At 41.6% G+C, this 17,060-nt stretch overlaps 1 protein-coding gene across 1 annotated transcript in view; it reads right to left on the reverse strand.

Moving 5' to 3' along the window:
- Positions 1-17,060, reverse strand: part of CNTNAP5 (contactin associated protein family member 5) — a 772,432-nt gene that overhangs the window by 303,715 nt on the left and 451,657 nt on the right. The window contains exon 11 of the mRNA XM_012755965.3: positions 1,895-2,001. Within this exon, the coding sequence (XP_012611419.2) occupies positions 1,895-2,001 (107 nt within the window). The remainder of the gene's footprint in view (positions 1-1,894; positions 2,002-17,060) is intronic.

Here is a 17,060-nt window from a genome sequence, read left to right on the forward strand (position 1 = left end):
GTGCGTCCTGCAGTGTCTCTGCACAGGCACATGCTGCTCTTGGCTATTTGGGGCTAGTATTACTAGAACCAGATGAAAACCTATAGATTGGTATTTACTGGGAATCTTAGGTAAATCATGTAATTTTAACCTTAGATTAGCCCACAAGAATTAGTTCTCCTTGATAGGATTTGTGAGGAGAAAAGGAACTTTGAAGTGCTAGAAGTATAAGAGCTAGGTGAAATTTCAATTTAATCTCTCTCATTACACTGTTCTCTTCACTGTTCCAAATTTTGACATAGAAACATTTAAATAAGATATTTTATTACAAAAGCAAACAATGTTTTTCATTTCTCCAGGCAATTAACAGAAATGACATCATCCCCTGATGGCCAGTGGCCCGTTTCTTCTCTGATGGATCAGACTCCCCCATGGGCATCACTGGTAAATGCGTGTTCCAATGCATAGTAGAGGCCATGGAATGGCTGAGAGCTTTCTAGGGGGAGACTGTCAACATTGCCCATCCTTAATCTGTCTGATTCCAGCCCGGCTGGCACCCACCACGTCTCCTTTGCATCCCTGAGTGCCAGCCCCACGACAGCAGACACGCCAGAAAAACCCGTGAGATCCTTCCCCGGGTGACGGTTCTCACTGGAGTGCTCAGAATAGCTCCAGGCCTTGGCTTGGATCTCACGTCTTTCTAAAAGATCCTTCTCTCAACCCTCTACCTTCTAAGCCAATTTCAAATTTCTCATTTTCCATGATATCTCCTACAACTACAGCCAGAACTTTCAGATATGCCTTTCTCAATAACACTTTAGGGTATTTCACCCAGTTAGGCATACAATTCTCCAAATGGAGGCTCTTCTCTATTTTGTCATATGTTTTTGCTTGGTGGTCCCAATGAGGTAATAAAGTTATAAGAATCTGGGCTCATATTCTTCACTTATTTTTGCTCCTTATTCCTCATTGTTGGTATAGCCTAGCCTCCCTCACTCTGCCCCTTGTCCCCACTCCCCCTCACCTCAGCATCCCCCAGCCCTGGGGAACTACCAGTACTTGCAGATTCAGAGTTTCTGCAGAAGACCATAATGTTTTATGTCTCCATTTGTTTCTTTTCTTCTAAGTATCCTTTTTCTTTCTCCCCTCCCCCCAACTCATGCCATATTCCTACTACAAGATCAGCTCAGACTTTCTATATGGAGTTGCTGTAACACTGAAATTGACAGGTAGCCATCAGCACTTATCACCAACTCCTGATCTGTTGTTTCACATTCTGCAGTAAAATCGCATCGTGGCTCCTACTGAAGTTGGGTGTGCCCATGCAACTTTATTTGGCCACTGGAATGTGGGAGTGTAAGTCATGTTTGCTACTTCTAGGTAGGGGCTTTTAAAAGCTAGCACATGCTAGCTTCCTTCCCTTTGTTTCTGTCTCCCTACCATACTTCCATTCCAGATGATGGAACTTGTGTTACCATCCAGGAATGAAGACAGTTTGGAAGAAGGGCCCCTACCAATGTGTGATGGGCATGTAACATAGATATGGCATGGCCACTTGTTACTTAGAGCACTGAGATGTTGTCTATTACAGCAGCATGACTAAGGCCACCAAGACAACGCAATTGAATTAAGAGTCTCCCTTGTGTTACCTCTACCTCAACACACATTCAGCTGTATTGCCATTGCCTCATTTCCTGTTTGCCTTGCTGCTAGATCAGGAACTCCGTGAGCACACGGCCTATATCCATGTATTCCCCGTGCCCACCATAGTGTTTGCCGATAGTATTCTCTCAAAAACACATGTTGAATAAATGAATAAAAAGTTCCCACCCCACGCCATATACATCCTGACATTAACGATGGTATTCCTGAAGTTCTGCTAACTCTTTTGTCTGCAAACTGTAAATCTACTCACGGTTATGGCAGGTGGCACCAGTGTAACTTGTGTCACTGCAGTTACAATAGAAAGCAGTCCAGGACTGGGAACAGCTTCCTCCGTGTTCACAGAAGTTTGGCAAACACCTAATGGAAGAAAACACAAAAGTAAACAAAGTAAACCCAATCAGTTGACATAAAGGGGAAAACAAAAATGTCTGGTAGCCAACTGCATGAATTAATAATGGAAATTAATTTGCTGTACTTGTATACCTATGTCAGACTTAAATGACATCAAAATAATACTAATATTATTGTTGCAGCAGTGTGTACAGCTAGCGTTACAGCTCTTGTTACAGCTCTTATTCATTTACAGCTCTTATTCATTTACAGCTCTTATTCATTTGACCAGGGAAAGAACTGAGCGGCACACGAAGAGTTGGAGAACAGCCTTTATTCGTCTACAGCAAGCTCAGCACACCTAGCGTTAAAGCTCCCTTCCCCTCTTCCGATCTTCTGACTCTTCTGCCCCCTCCGCTTTGTTCTCCTCCTGCTTTTATACCCTTGGTAGGGCTCAAAAAGCGTCCAATCAACTATAAGCTTTAACATCCAATCAAAACAGTGGGATTCAAAAATTACCCATTCAGGATCACGCAAGCAGCGTGGCCAGAAACAGGCAGTGGCACGCAGGCCTGGGAGCATTCGAGCATGCAGGGCCCCAGCGGCACTAAGCCTCAGGGCCCGCCCGAGCAGCTCGCCCTCCAACTGGCCACACGCTGCGCTGGCCCGCGGAGATGCGGAGCTAGGAGGACGCGGCAAGTGGCCGCGTCCCGGCGCCGACATTTTCCGCATCATTATGGTTTTACCGCAAGAAGCAGCTCTACCTTGCTTTAGTGGATAATGGAAGTCTCAGAGTGGATTTAGGTATTTAAGTAAAGGATTTTAATATTGGGGCAAATTTGTGGTGACTTAAAGTTAGTTTGAAGTGTTCACAATCCGTGAGGTTTTCCATTTACAATAGAACAAAATGTATAAACATAATACTTTTACATTTTTGAATGGTTTTGCATCTTTAAGGGAAAGAGGAGAAGGTCAGATAATTGAGGTCACTGGCCTCATGCTCCTCTTTTAGGGGATGGCCAAGTGTCTATTTTAAACTACACAAGGGGAACATGAAATTTGTAAAGGGGATACCCATTCATCTAACATACAAAGAAATTCTATCATTTTTAAAAGTGCCAAATGCCATTCTTAAAATAAGGTTGTCTTGACTTATGGTCAAAACAATACAGCTATTCAAAAAAATATTTTCACCACTTGCATTAAGAATTCTCCAAAACATTCATATAATTTGAATTAATAACACACTTAGATGACTGTCTCTTAAGGATAGTGTTTAAAATATATAAACTATATATGTTAATTAGTGTTATTCACAATGATGATATTCACAATGGTAAATCAATGTAAGCATCCAACATTAGAAAATTAGGAAACATGTAGTACACAAAGTTAATAGGCCATATCATAAAACTACAATGAATCATGTGGACAAAAAAGATTTTAAATAGACTGGGATAAGATTAAGGGAAAATTTAAGATATGAAGCATCAATATAACAAAATAAAATACACATTCTATAAATTTCAGAAATGGTGGGAAGGAAAAATATCAAGAGTTACTTGGACTGCAGGGGGAAGGCAATGCTCACTCCTTTGGGAGGCTGATATCTGAGTCCCAATATCATTTATTGCCTGGAGCCTGTGGGTCATTCTCTGCGCCTCTTAGACTCCTGCCACTACGAGATGGCCTGGCAAGTGCTCACTAAATGTAGTGAATAAAATTAGGAGTAAAAGCAATGATAAATACTGTAATTCTTGAAAACAATCTTCATAGAGTCTGAGAGAGCAAAGAAAAAAAATTCTATGAATTTAAAAAGAGAGAGGTTCTAGCCATGGAGTTGCAGAAGTGGCATAATACAATAAATGGGTTCATTGCGGAGCCTCTGACAATCTGCGGCAGCAAAAGTAGGATGATTTACTCTAAATGTCCTATATAGGTGGAAAACCCTCCAGCAGAGATTGTTTCAAAGCCCAGAAACTAATATCCCTGCATATGTTCAGACGTATTATTAGAAATTTTCTGCTCAGCACAGCAAACATACAATTGTGCTGACAGGGCTTGTGTTTGGGAAAAGTTTGTTGATAACTTCATGGCTCCAACTATGGCTTAAAGAACAGGAAAAAATACCCAGCGATTTTGAATTTTGCGTTGGCATCTGTTCACAAAAACCAACCAACCAAATAAACAAAAAATGTGTTCCACTCCCTTTCCAAATTCTATACTTCCTCTTGGTTCCCACCCGCTCTCCTGGTCTTGGGGGAGATGAAAGGACACAGGCTTGTCACTCAGGTGACCTGCAGTCCCTGTCCCCCTCTGAGCTGTTGCCGTGGAGGGAGTGCCGTAAACTCAGAGCATCGGGCCCCCATCTACAAGATCCGAGGTAGGAGCTCTCTTCCGGGCTTGCCCTGAAGGAAACCTCGAGAGCTAGAGCTACCAAGTTCTTCTGTGACCTCTCTATACCTGCTTTTGCCCCATCCCACCTTACTTCCCCCCAATACACACACGCGTGCACACACACACACACACACACTCTCTCTCTCACACACACAGATTTCCATGATCAGCAAATAATGGTATCAATGTTGCTCCCTCCCAACAAAAAAATTATTATTTTAAGCATGAAAAACTGAGCAAACCATAGCCAGTAGGTGCTTATCCTTTAGTTCTTTTGGTTTCAGCACCAAGGAAGTTCAGGGTTGCCTCTTTTTGGTGGCCGAAGCTGTAAGATAACAAAACTTAGACATTCTCTGGCTGTGTCCTCAGCCAGAAGAACGTTCGCCTGCAGTGCGGCAGGAACAGAACAAGGACACAAACCTGCAGCACACGGCCCGCGGCAAGAGGATGGCACCCGGAAAGCCTTTCTGTGGTCGGCTCTTGCTCTCAAGATTTGGTTGCAGCCCCAAATGTCTGGGCCAGCCAGCTGCCTTAATCTATACTGGATTCTGTGAGATAACCAGAGACCTTTCCAGAAAAATCCTGGTTTCGATCAGGCTAGCTCGAGTTGGGATTCTCTTACTTTCAACTAATAGAATCTTAACTTTTTGTGAAACAGCATCCTATAATTACCACCCCCCCCATTTTTCTTATATTCTACACTTTAAAATACCTGTAAAACTCAAGATTACCAAGTAGAGTGAGGCATGTAAATGGAGGGGCTTGGGGGAAACCAATGAAAAATATCTGGGCAGTTTGAACACATCTTTAATAAGCCTCATGTGGACCTCATTTTGCAGTGTCAATAAACTCAATTTAGCAACAAAAATGTAGACCAGAAACTTATTCGTCTTTGGTCGCTCAAAAAAACAATTATGTATCTCTGGGAGGGAAAAAAGAGTCCTTGGGTATGGGAAATCTAATATTCTTAGAATGGAAAAAAAAATGAATGAGCACTTGTTGGGCTGCCTTCGAGCTTGGTTCATTTTGGTTCAACGCACATTGTGATTAGAAAAACTCATCTGTAAAGTAGATGCTTGAAATAAAAGATGCATGAGCCCAATTTCCTTGTTTAAAAAGGGCAGTTTTATGAGTATAATTTCCATATTCTTTAATCAGTTCATTTTAACTGGTGTTTTGTTTCTTTTTCTCTCCACTTGGCATAAACTGAGCACTGAAGACACGAACCCAGAAAAAGCACAGCACAGAGCTACTGTGGTGAAAAGAGTGCATTACATGTGAGGGACTCACTCTCTTAGTTGTGTAAGGCCCTTAATTCAAATTGCTAGGAGATAATCACTCTGAACATTACCTTCTAAATCCTAATGATATTGCATATATAACCGGATCTGGGTGGACGTGGCTTCCTTTCCTGCACAATGTCTAACAAAACAGCTTTCAGCATGGACACAATAACTTTCCTCAGACTTATGGAAGCTCAGGTAAGCGAGTACCGAGATGCACCGCAGTAAAGGCTAAGATGGTGTGGCAGACACACTGGAAGCTGTTTGCCTCGTATAAAAGCAGAATGTGCATAGCTTTAAGGAAAATGAAAAACACAATTGAAAGAAAGGCAGAGAATAGTTGGAAACAAAAGGAGATAAAAAACATCGCAGGCCAAAAGTCATTATCATATGAAAATTTATAATTTCCTCCCAAATCAAAATATCTTCCAAAGGAGAAGCATCAGTGCTGGGTGGGGCTGGGACAATCCAGGTAATAGATAAGGTGAGAAGGTTCACCCAGAGTGGTCTAAGGGACTCTAGTGGTAGAGCTCAGCCTCCAGGGATACATGGTTCAGGCCCCGTTTTGTTATTTTGTGGCGTATTTGCTTGTTCACAGGAGATGATAAGGAACAAAATATTTCTCTTTAAAGGCTGAAGCATAGCCATGGAGACAGTTAAAGAAACAGAATCCGCACTCACCTCTCACCACTCACAAAAATCAATGCACAGTGGATAACAGACTTAAACCTAAGGTGTGAAACCATAGAATTGTAGAAGAAAATTTTGGAAAACCTCTCATAGACATTAGCGTAGGCAAAGAATTTATGAAGAAGACCCTAAAAGCAATCACAGCAACAAGAAAAATAAATAAATGGGACCTGATCAAATTAGAAAGCTTCTGCATAGCCAAGGAAACAATCATTAGAGTGAATAGACAACCTGAAAAATGGGAGAAAATATTTCCATGCTGTACATCCAAAAAAGGGCTGATAACTAGACTCTACAAATAACTTAGGCAAATCAGCAAGAAAAAAAAAAATCAAACGACCCCATTAAAAGGTAGGCAAAAACCATAAACAGAAACTTTTCAAAAGAAGACAGAATAATGGCCAACAAACATATGAAAAAATGCTCAACATCAAGTATACATGAAACTTTTATTAAGAGAGATGATCTTCTGAGCCATAAAATAAAAGTTAATAAGATTTAAAAAAAAAAAAAAGAAATTGCTTCAAAGCAGGAGGTGAGTTTTATAGAATGACAGGAAATTGAGCCACTTTTTAGACTAGAGGCAGAAATTTCTTAGAATTTAAACCAGAGTCCAATTGCTAGCACCCTGGGAGCATACTTCCAGCAGGAAACATTCTCTCTAGACTGGCATTAGGAAGAACAAAAGGACCCCTGAGTTTTCCTCCAGAAAGATCAGAGTCATTATTTCCCTGTAATTTAGCTTTAGCTGGGGCTGAGCTGAAGTTCCTGGCCGGGGCAGAGGGGCCTGGGAGAGTGCTAGAAAAGCCGTGGGAGTCAGGATAGTTGGGGAAAATGCAGTCGGTCGGTTTGTTTTTAATTTGGAAAATTTCACAGAAGAGATAAAAATTTTTGGCTTCTCTAAACAAAAATCAGATTACTGAGCAAGGGTGAGAGCAAATCTCACGACTACATCCCAGGGACCTCCAAGCTTGTATTTTGAGTTCAGTCCTCTCCTAATTCCAGACTGCCTGCCGGACAGCTCCACTGGGGTGTGTAACAGATACTCAGAACTTCGTATACCCAAACCTGACTTTCTGATCTTCTCCCCCCACGCGCTCCACCCATACCCTTCACTATCGCACTGGATGGCAACATGGTCCTGGCCGATGTCCAGGCCCTGGAACTTGGAGATCTGTCCTCTCAGCCTGCATGTGGAGTGGGTGAGCCCTCTGGCTGCTCCTTCATGAGCTGCCCTGCCCACGGCCGCCTCTCACTCCCTCCCCTGACGCAGCTGCGGCCTGAGCCACCAGGGCCTCTTACCTGAGCAGCAGCAATTATCAGCTCACTGGTCTCCCAGCTTCCCTCCTTGACCCCTCACTCAATTCCCAGCACAAGAGCAAGGGGCATCCTTTATAACCCTACGGCAGATCTTATGAAGGCCCTCGCCACTGACTCCCTATTGTTTTCAGGGTAAAAGCAACATCTTCAAAATGACCTACTGGTTTTTACTGCTCTGCACGCTCCTGAACTCTCTGAACTCACCCTGCTCCTCTCCCTTTCTACCGCTGCTCCAGCCATGTTGAGCTCTTTGCTGTCCACAAAGCACACCAGCGCGCTCCTTCCCCAGGGTCTTCGCGTTGAAATCGGTTCTCCCCAGAATGCTCTTCCCAGATGTCCGTGCGGTCTGTCGCCTCTCCTTAGCTCAAGTCTGTGCTCAACTGTCACCTTCTCAAGGAGCCTCACACCATATGCTATTTAAAGTCGCAACCCTTCCTCACTGCATACCTCCAGCCCCTTTCCCTACCACATTTCTTTGTCCTTATCATTTACTACCCTGGAACACACTGGATACTCTGTATTACAGGGTGATTGGCCACCTGTCTCCCTGAAAACAAACGTAAGCTCCATATGAGCATTGCCTGGTGTCTGTTTGGTTCACCGACGTGCCCACAAAAGTAAACAGGACATGGCCGGGCGTGGTGGCTCACGTTTGTAATCCTAGCACTCTGGGAGGCCAAGGCCGGCGGATCGTTTGAGCTCAGGAGTTCAAGACCAGCCTGAGCAAGAGTGAGACCCCGTCTCTACTAAAAAAAATAGAGATTATCTATTAGAAAAAATTAGCCAGGCATGGTGGCACATGCCTGCAGTCCCAGCTACTCAGAAGGTTGAGGCAGGAGGATTGCTTGAGCCCAGGAGTTTGAGGTTGCTGTGAGCTAGGCTGACGCCACGGCACTCTAGGCAGGGCAACAAAGACTCTGTGTCAAAAAAAAAAGCAGGACAGGCACTCAACAAACGGTTGTTAACTGAGTGGGTGGGTGGGTGGGTGACAAACTGAGTGGGTGGGCGGACAGACATTTCTGGGGTGCAGAGCCCGCTGGGACTGCCCCTGCTAGCTAAGCCTCTTCAGTCAGCCACTGTCCCTCTGGCCTTCACCTGTGTACAATGACCCGGCTGCCCCTGAGCAGCACAGCAAGAGCTGCCTGGGAAAGAGGAGACACAGGAGCCTCACCTACACGGTGAGGAAATAGGAACACGCAAAGAGAGAACCTTCTATGCAGCCTCGGGGAGTGGCAATTGCGAGAGGGGAGAGAAACACAGATTCAAGGGGTACCGTGAATTGGAGGCTCTTAGTAGTCATTTAGGAATGCAAGTAAATGGTGCGATTCTTTTTAATTACTTATGACAATTGAGCTGTATTGTTGGGTCCTTACAGCTTCATCACCTAAGCACTTAGAAAGATAATTGTCCTTAAATTGGATAAGAAGCAGAATCCTTTTGTATGATGCACCTTAGAGCTCCTTTTGGGAAATATCTAGCATTCCTGATGAAATCTGTGTGCAATTTTTGATAGGTTTTAACGAGAGAAAACTCTGCTGAAAAATTCAATTTACCTTGACTCTTGTTACCTGTAACTAGATATTCAAAAATGTAATAATCTTAAACCAGCATTATGACTATCCCAATCATATTTAACCAAGCATAATTTTTTTCTGTCTAGTCTCCTACTAAGAGGCAATCTAGATCTCTGCCTTCTTAAGGGCTTTTCTCCTGCCAACGAGCTTGAAGAAAACTTTGACACGTGCTCACGATCACATCTAAGATGTTGCTTTGACAGTTGTACTTTTCCTGTTGTATAGATGAAGAAAGTGAGACTAGATGAGGGTAAATAACTTGTCCAAGTATGAAGTGACAGAGTCAGGAAGGCGAGCCATGCCACCTGTCACCAAAGCACTGTGTGTGTATCCTCCTTCTACCAAATGCCAGATCATCTCCTTAGCAGTGAGCTCTAGGCATCCGACTAAGGGCATGACTCCTGCCAGAGCGGGGGTGGGCAGCTTTGGGTAGCTCGTCTAGTGATTCCAGATACTGTTATGGAACTTGGAGCTGTAAGCTTAGATGTTTTAAAGATATTTTTAGTAGGAAAAGAAATCTTAACAATATGACAAATGGATTAATTGGAAATATATACAACTGAACTACAGAATAAAATACATATTTATTACATAATTAGCATAACAATGTACGATTCATTCTGTAAATTCTCTACAGTGAGAATGGGAGGTTTCAATTCCATTTTCAATCTCTCTTCACTGCTAATTTGTGAACTATTTAAAATAGATTAACCAAGAAGATAGCCCCTGCCCCTGTCCTGCTTTTATATTTCAGACGACAGAGACTTTTTCTGTGTCTTAAGCCTATCTGAGTAAAAGTGGTTGCTTCATTGTTCTTAATACTAACGTAAGAAAATTTGGGGCTCTGCCTACTTTCAGTAGGATCTTATTATATCATTGTAAGCCAGACAAAGCCATTTAACCTATCCAGCATTTTATTGCATATAAACTTTGCAAAATAAACTTAAGAATTGCATAGTTTGCAAAATAAACTTGTTTATTTTGCATAGTTGCAAAATAAACTTAAGAGTTGCATAGTGATTCCCATACATGCAGAAAGATGCAAGAGCCCGTCAATGCCTATTAAGTACATCTGTGTGATTAACAGATCCATCTTTGGTCTGTGAATCCAGAGATATGGGCTTCATGGCCAGTGGTGGATGTTATGGAAGCCTCGGCTGTGTATCTACTCACTGGGACCAGCATACCCCACCAGAGTCACCAACAAGGATTGCACCCAAATCTGCATCACTTACCATGTTAAGAGTCTTCCTTAGGTATGCAATTTTTAAGCCCAGAAATTTCTGAATTCAGTTTCAAAAGTTTAAGATAATCAAAACCATAGTATGAATGTTTGGGGGTAAAGAAGAAATAGGATACTGAAAGAGAAAAATGGTTCCACAGCTGGTTTTGGTCAGGAACTTCTGTGCAATGTAATTTCCATCATACGGGGAAGAAATTAGCATCCCAACTTTAAAGAAAATACTTTAGCATACTTATGATAGATTTTAATAGGATTAAGACTCAATGATTAAATGATTACTGTAGCCCAGCTAAAGAAAAAAAAAGACTCAATATCCCTCGACTGTCAATCTTACAAAGAATCTTACTTAGAATCTTAATGTCTTGCACCAAGTCTTATAGTCTAATAATCATTAACTGGGTTATAATTTTTATAAAAAAATTAATATTAAGTCTAAGAAGAATTATTACATTCTCCTTTCTTCCTATAAAAGTCCCCTGCCAAGATGAAACTTTGAATTGGACTGCTGTAGGTCTTTTACCTTATAGAGAGATGATAATAAAACTTTGAAAATATTTTTAATAGCTCTTCTGATTTGCAATTTTTAAGGGAATTTGACCTTTTTGAGTGTGATCCTTGTAAACTTCAATTTAAAATGTGTGAGGCAACTGATTTAGACTTTTAATTGAAATCTTCCTTAGCAGAACATCTAAGGTAGAATTAAGGTCACTCAAGTTAAATGGTCATTCTCCGAATGTTTAAGTTTTATAAGTATCTGCCACATTTTGTTCGTTAATGCAGTAAGCTGAAGTATCTGAAAATTTAATAAAATATATTATAAATGTAGCTTAAAATATTTGAGAGTACCTAAACAACTAAATATAGGACTAAACATTTCCAAAGGCCCCCTAGGCCTGATTGCTAAAATCTGCTAGACTTATAAATAGAATAAGATTTTATAAGCTGAATTAATAAAAAATAAAAGAAACTTAAAGAACAAGGATTTTAACATTTTAAGAAATTCAATTTGACTTTTTTAAAACCAAAAATAAACCTTGCTAACAGTCTGCTCTGCACTGGCATCAGCACCTGTGTTGACTCTTCATTCTGTTCTGAAATTCCGCCTTTGCCACCCACACCACCGGGGCCGCCGGGCTCCTCCCTCAGCTCTGCACAGGCCTGGGAGCCTGGCTCCCATTTGTACAGCCCGGAGCGCTGAATTCCACTCTAGTTCCCTTGTCGTTATCTGTCTGTCACCTCCATGGGCACTTTTTGGTGACAATAACAGCCTCTATGTTTAATCTATTAAGACAAATTCTCCCCCCAAATCCCCTACACTCCCTAAGCAATGTTTAGATGAATCTGTGTGTTCAAAACTGGAAAACTCTGGATTTTATTTTATTTTTCTTACTTGGTAATGTTACAGAAAAGGTGTTACCTCATTTTATTTATATTTTTAAGATATTGGACAGTCAATCATTTTATTTTCCCTGTGTTTTCTGCCTGTTTCTTCTAGGATGACACACTGCCCCTCCATGGCCTTCGCAGCGATCCGTGAAACTCTGCTATCTGCTCGTGCGCTGTGTGGGGCGCAGGGCCACCTTGCCAGTGACGCCGAGACAGTGCCACAAGTGACCTGTCAGCTTTGACCCATAATTCCATTTTGTAGAACAGTGTCTCAGAAATACTTTCTCATATGTACAAAAAGATGTAAAATTATGATCATTGAAAAATTTATTAAAAAATTATCAATGGAAAACTGTGTACCATTGGGGAATGGTTAAATGATGGCACATCACACTCTAAGATGCTGTGAGATGACTAAAATGAATAGTACATCCACATGCAAGGAGTTTGGAAAGTCCTTCAATGTATATTATGCTATTAAGTACAGAAAGCAATTTGCAGAGTAAAATGTATAATTTTTTGCTGTTATTTTTGTCGTTACGTACAGAATATAAGGTCCCGAAGGAAATACACCAAATTGGCAATCTGTTACTAGTGGTTAACTATGGGAATAAAAGTACTGTCTCACTTTTTATATATTTCTAGGTTGTTCATAGTTTTTGCAGTGAGTCTGGAAGACACACACACATACACACACACACACACACACACACACACACACACACATATATATATATTAGACAATAGCAAAGAGAAACTTATCCTCCTTAAGAAATGGTCTCCAAAAGCGAGAGCAGACTATCTTAAGACATATCCTCAGCCCAGGGATGAGACCAGCTGGACAAGAGGAGACGCTCAGGTAAAGGACAGGATGGGGCAGGGTGCCTGGAAACTCGGGCACTGGAACTGCCTGGCAGTTGCCTGGTCACTGGCAGCCACTGTGACCAACGGACCTGGACTGCCTGGCCTGTTCGGGGGGCGCTGCCTGGTCTCAGCTCTTGTAGTAACCACAGAGGTACACCTTGCAGTCTAGTAGATGTAGCAACTATGTGTAACTATGTATAACTACATCTATGCTAGTAGACATAACCACAGAGGTGTGCAGTGGAGTCTCCTTTTCACATAAGGCTCCTGAGCACCGTGGGTGCCAGGCCACCAGTGAGAGCAGAGCAGGTGTTCAAGCCAGGTCTAACTCTCTGCCCTCTATCTCCCCATCAAACTCTGGAAATAAAATTAAATGGGTGGGGCCTTTGCTCCTTTGCAACAGGCTCATCTGGCAATGCACTCCTAATGATTGCCTTTAATTACAGCCCCCTTTTGATCCAGGTACATTTTGTCACCTGTAAAAGTTAAAAGAAAGGGTCCTTTGTCTAAGAAAATAAGCACAAAGGTTAACCATGTGTGCCCAAGTGCCTGTCCTTCTAGTGCAGTTATTTATACATATGTACTTTTTACACATATTCCCACCTCCCCAGAAATCTTCCACTTTAACACATCTAGAGAAAGCCATCTATTAAAGGATAGGTCAGCATCAAGAAATATTCAGTGTGTTTACATAAAAACTTATGGTAATAATTTTTCCTCATGGCTAAATTTTCCTCTTCTCTATTTCTCCAAACAGACTCAAATAAATTCGATACCTATTAACAGGCCTTTGAAATCCCCAAATATACAGATAAATGTTTCTCTATACATGAGTCCGAATATATTTACGCTCCGTGGAGTTACCGCCCCTTTTAAGGATTCTTATCCCTTCTTTGTACTGTTGAAGGTCAGTTTCAATTTATATATGCTTTCCTTAGAGACAAAAGAACAAAACATTTCAATACTCCTCAAAATGCAAGCTGACTAATGTAAGCTGTTTAATGAAGCTCGTACATTAACAATCAGCTAGGTTGTGTTCCTTTGTCTGTTTGCTTTAATTAGCAGGCAACTGCATTGATCTTGTTTTGGTCAGATAGCTTTTCTGAAAGCTTTTGAAACCTATTTCTATGACTCTCGATTCCAACAATTACCATAATCCCATTTTACCCCCACAGTTGGATCTTCATTATAATTGAAATTTGCTGTAATTACAGCAGATGCAAACATCAAGGAATTAAGGAATAAAAAGAGAAGTGTCAGAAGTCAGTTTCCTAAATTTTCCAGGGTCTACTTCCCAGCAGAGAGTAAATTGTGGATAGTTGCTGAGAAGATGCCCAGATAATGGACTAACAGTGCTGATCAAATGAGTCTGCAGCACACATCAGTGATCGCAGGGGCTTTGCTGGGGTTCGTGAGGGCGCGGGCACTCGGCACGCACCTCCCCGATGCGAAGGGCCTCTCTCCACTCTACTGCAAACCTGGAGTTTGCCTCCACCAGGTACTCAGCTCTCTTCAAAGGTCAGTTCATAGCAGAGGACATTCAGAATCAGGAAGAATTTATCAATGTCATCCATACCAATCTTGCTAATATGAGCAGCAGCCCAAGGCTATGAAACTGTTAGGAAGTCGTTGCTACCTAGATACTTTAGGGTCAAAGGAATATACCCCCAACCCCCAAACAATAGAATAATATATACAAAAGCATTCATCAAGGAAGACAACTTCCTATTAGCTTGGTGTGTGTCATTTTGACTAAATAGGATAGAACTGAATTTCTCTAATCAAATCCATTTAGCTCAATGGCTCAGAAAGTGGTCCCTCAGAATGGAAATACACCACACAGTTCACAGACAGGCTCCGGAGTTCATGGGAGAGAAACCTGGTCAGGTTATTCCACCTCTCATCCATTGGGTAAAGGTTTTTGTGTTCCTTGCACTAGCAGGATTTTGTTTGGCATAAGGAACATGGCAAATTAGTTGCAATATTGGGACTAATCAGGAAACATACAGACAGTAGAGCTCTCCAGATTCCTGTAATGGTCTTATTCTTAAATTTTAGGATGTCACTCAGATGCCACTGTGAATAGGAACAATTCTATTATTTGACCTGGTGCTTCTCAAACTTTGGTTAACTAGAAGATCTTGATGCAGAGGTCTGCACTGATGGAAAGTTCACAGGTTATGCCCGAACTGATGGTTCTCACACTGCACTGAACAGCACTGGTTTGGATCCAGTCGAGAACCATTCTGTTGAGCTGGTTGGGGGACTGAAGATTGTGGGGTTTTATTTTTTTCCCTCTTTTCTTGTTTTTGGTGGTTTTCTTTTGGCAAATATTTTAATTTTTTTGTAAGCTTTAGATTAAAATGGTATAGTTTTCAAATGTGTTATATATCCGATTTTAATACACTGCACTAGGAATATGTGAGTTTTGTGCTCCAAGTTAACTGTGAGAACTCGATGTACATCTTCTCCTGCCTTCCCTGGTATATTCATAGGATCTTCTGGTGGGTGCATTACCAGTGGGGCAGGATGTCACCCTGCACTGTCGTGTGTCATCAGTCTCTGCAGGTAGAGCAGATAAGGGGAGGCACACGGCTACTGCACAGCCTCATCCACTGACACCCAGCTATACTCAAGGACATCTGCGTGCTGCACCCTCTTTCTGCATGATAATAATGAAGCAGGAACAAGTGAATCAGCAAACATGACATCAAAATAGTAGCATATTTTAGTGAGTGTTAGCACTGACTAGACACTTATCTGGATTTTATATTTCTAGGGAATGCATATAGTTCTCAAATTTGACATAAGAAAGCAATTATACTTACTTTTGAATGCTTGTGGATTAGTCTTATTGAAAAATATATGCTATTGCAAGGAAAGATATTCAGAACTTTTTATCAGTTGACAGCTACGTATCTGTGTGAATCAAGATTTCTCCATGTTTAACAATCAAAATAGAATAGCCGAATAAAATGAATGCTGAGGCTAATCTATCACTGCAATTTGTGTCCTGGCTTCCCTCACGCTGGAGGTCAAAATACTTCATTGTTTTCATAGGCCAAGCTTATAAATATTTAACTTAATCTTCAAATATTTCTCTTATTTGTTATGGATAGAACTAAAATTTTATTTGGTAGAATAAAAGAATTTCACTACGTTAAAAAAAAATTGAACTAGGTATGGTGGCCCACACCTGTAGTCCCAGCTACTTGGGAGGCTGAGGCAGGAGGACCCCTTGAGCCCAGGAGTTCTGGGCTGTAGTGCTCTCTGCCGACTGGGTGTCTGCACTAAGTTCAGCATCCATATGGTGACCTCTGGGAGTGAGAGACCTCTGGGTTGCCTAAGGAGGGGCGAACCGGCCCAGGTCAGAAACAGAGCAGGTCAAAACTCCCATGCTGATCAGTGGTGGGATCACACCTGTGAATAGCCCCTCCACTCCAGCCTGGGCAACATAGCCAGACCCCATCTTGAAAAAAAATTGAATACCACCCCCTACTCATATAATTCAAGCCAAGAAGGACACAGGTTACGATTAAGTTTATCAAACTCCCTCTGGGTTTTATTATCTGGACTCCTCTAGGTTTTATTTTCCAGTGGATGTTAGTACTGTCCAGGTTGGCCCTTGCTGCTGTAGCCATTGCCACGGCCTCTAACCCGTGCATGGAGGGAGCAGACATCAGAAGGATTTGGATTACCAGGATGCTGATCTGTTTTTGCACATCACAAGCTTCTGTAATTTTCACTTTAAAGGTCATGTGATAAAATTAAAACGGAGCTGGTATTTAAGAAACAGAGCATTAAGGACAGTGCCTAGAGGCTTCCGTGTCTGGGCATGGAGTTTGCTGTGATGGATGGGGGAGAGCTGGTGTGGAGCTGTCCCTTTGTCCCCCAGTCTAGCGTGAGCTCCCTCGGAGAGGTGACAGGGTACACTGCAGGTGCTCAGGCTTCAGATTAGAGAGACCCAAATTCAAATCCCAGTTTTGCCACTTTTAGCTCTGTGACATCTGAAAATATTTATGCCTTTCACTGCATTAGTTTCCTCATTTGTAAAATCAAGATAAAAACAAATCTGAATCATTGTGGCAATGCAATAAGGTCTTGCAAAATGTAAGTGTGAAATTTTATTATTGTCAACTCTTTTTGCAGTTGATTTGTGACACAGATGAACTATTTTTTCCTTTTTTTTCTTTCTTTTTCTAACTGATCATATATATATATATATATATATATTTTTTTTTTTTTTTTTTTCCTAATTCATGGAGAAAGACATTTGGTTTACACACTGCTAAGCTCAGTTTGCTACTTAGCCTGTCTGCAGATCTGGTA

The sequence above is a fragment of the Microcebus murinus genome, chromosome 8 (genome assembly GCF_040939455.1).
Source record: "Microcebus murinus isolate Inina chromosome 8, M.murinus_Inina_mat1.0, whole genome shotgun sequence".
NCBI classification, from domain to species: domain Eukaryota; kingdom Metazoa; phylum Chordata; class Mammalia; order Primates; family Cheirogaleidae; genus Microcebus; species Microcebus murinus.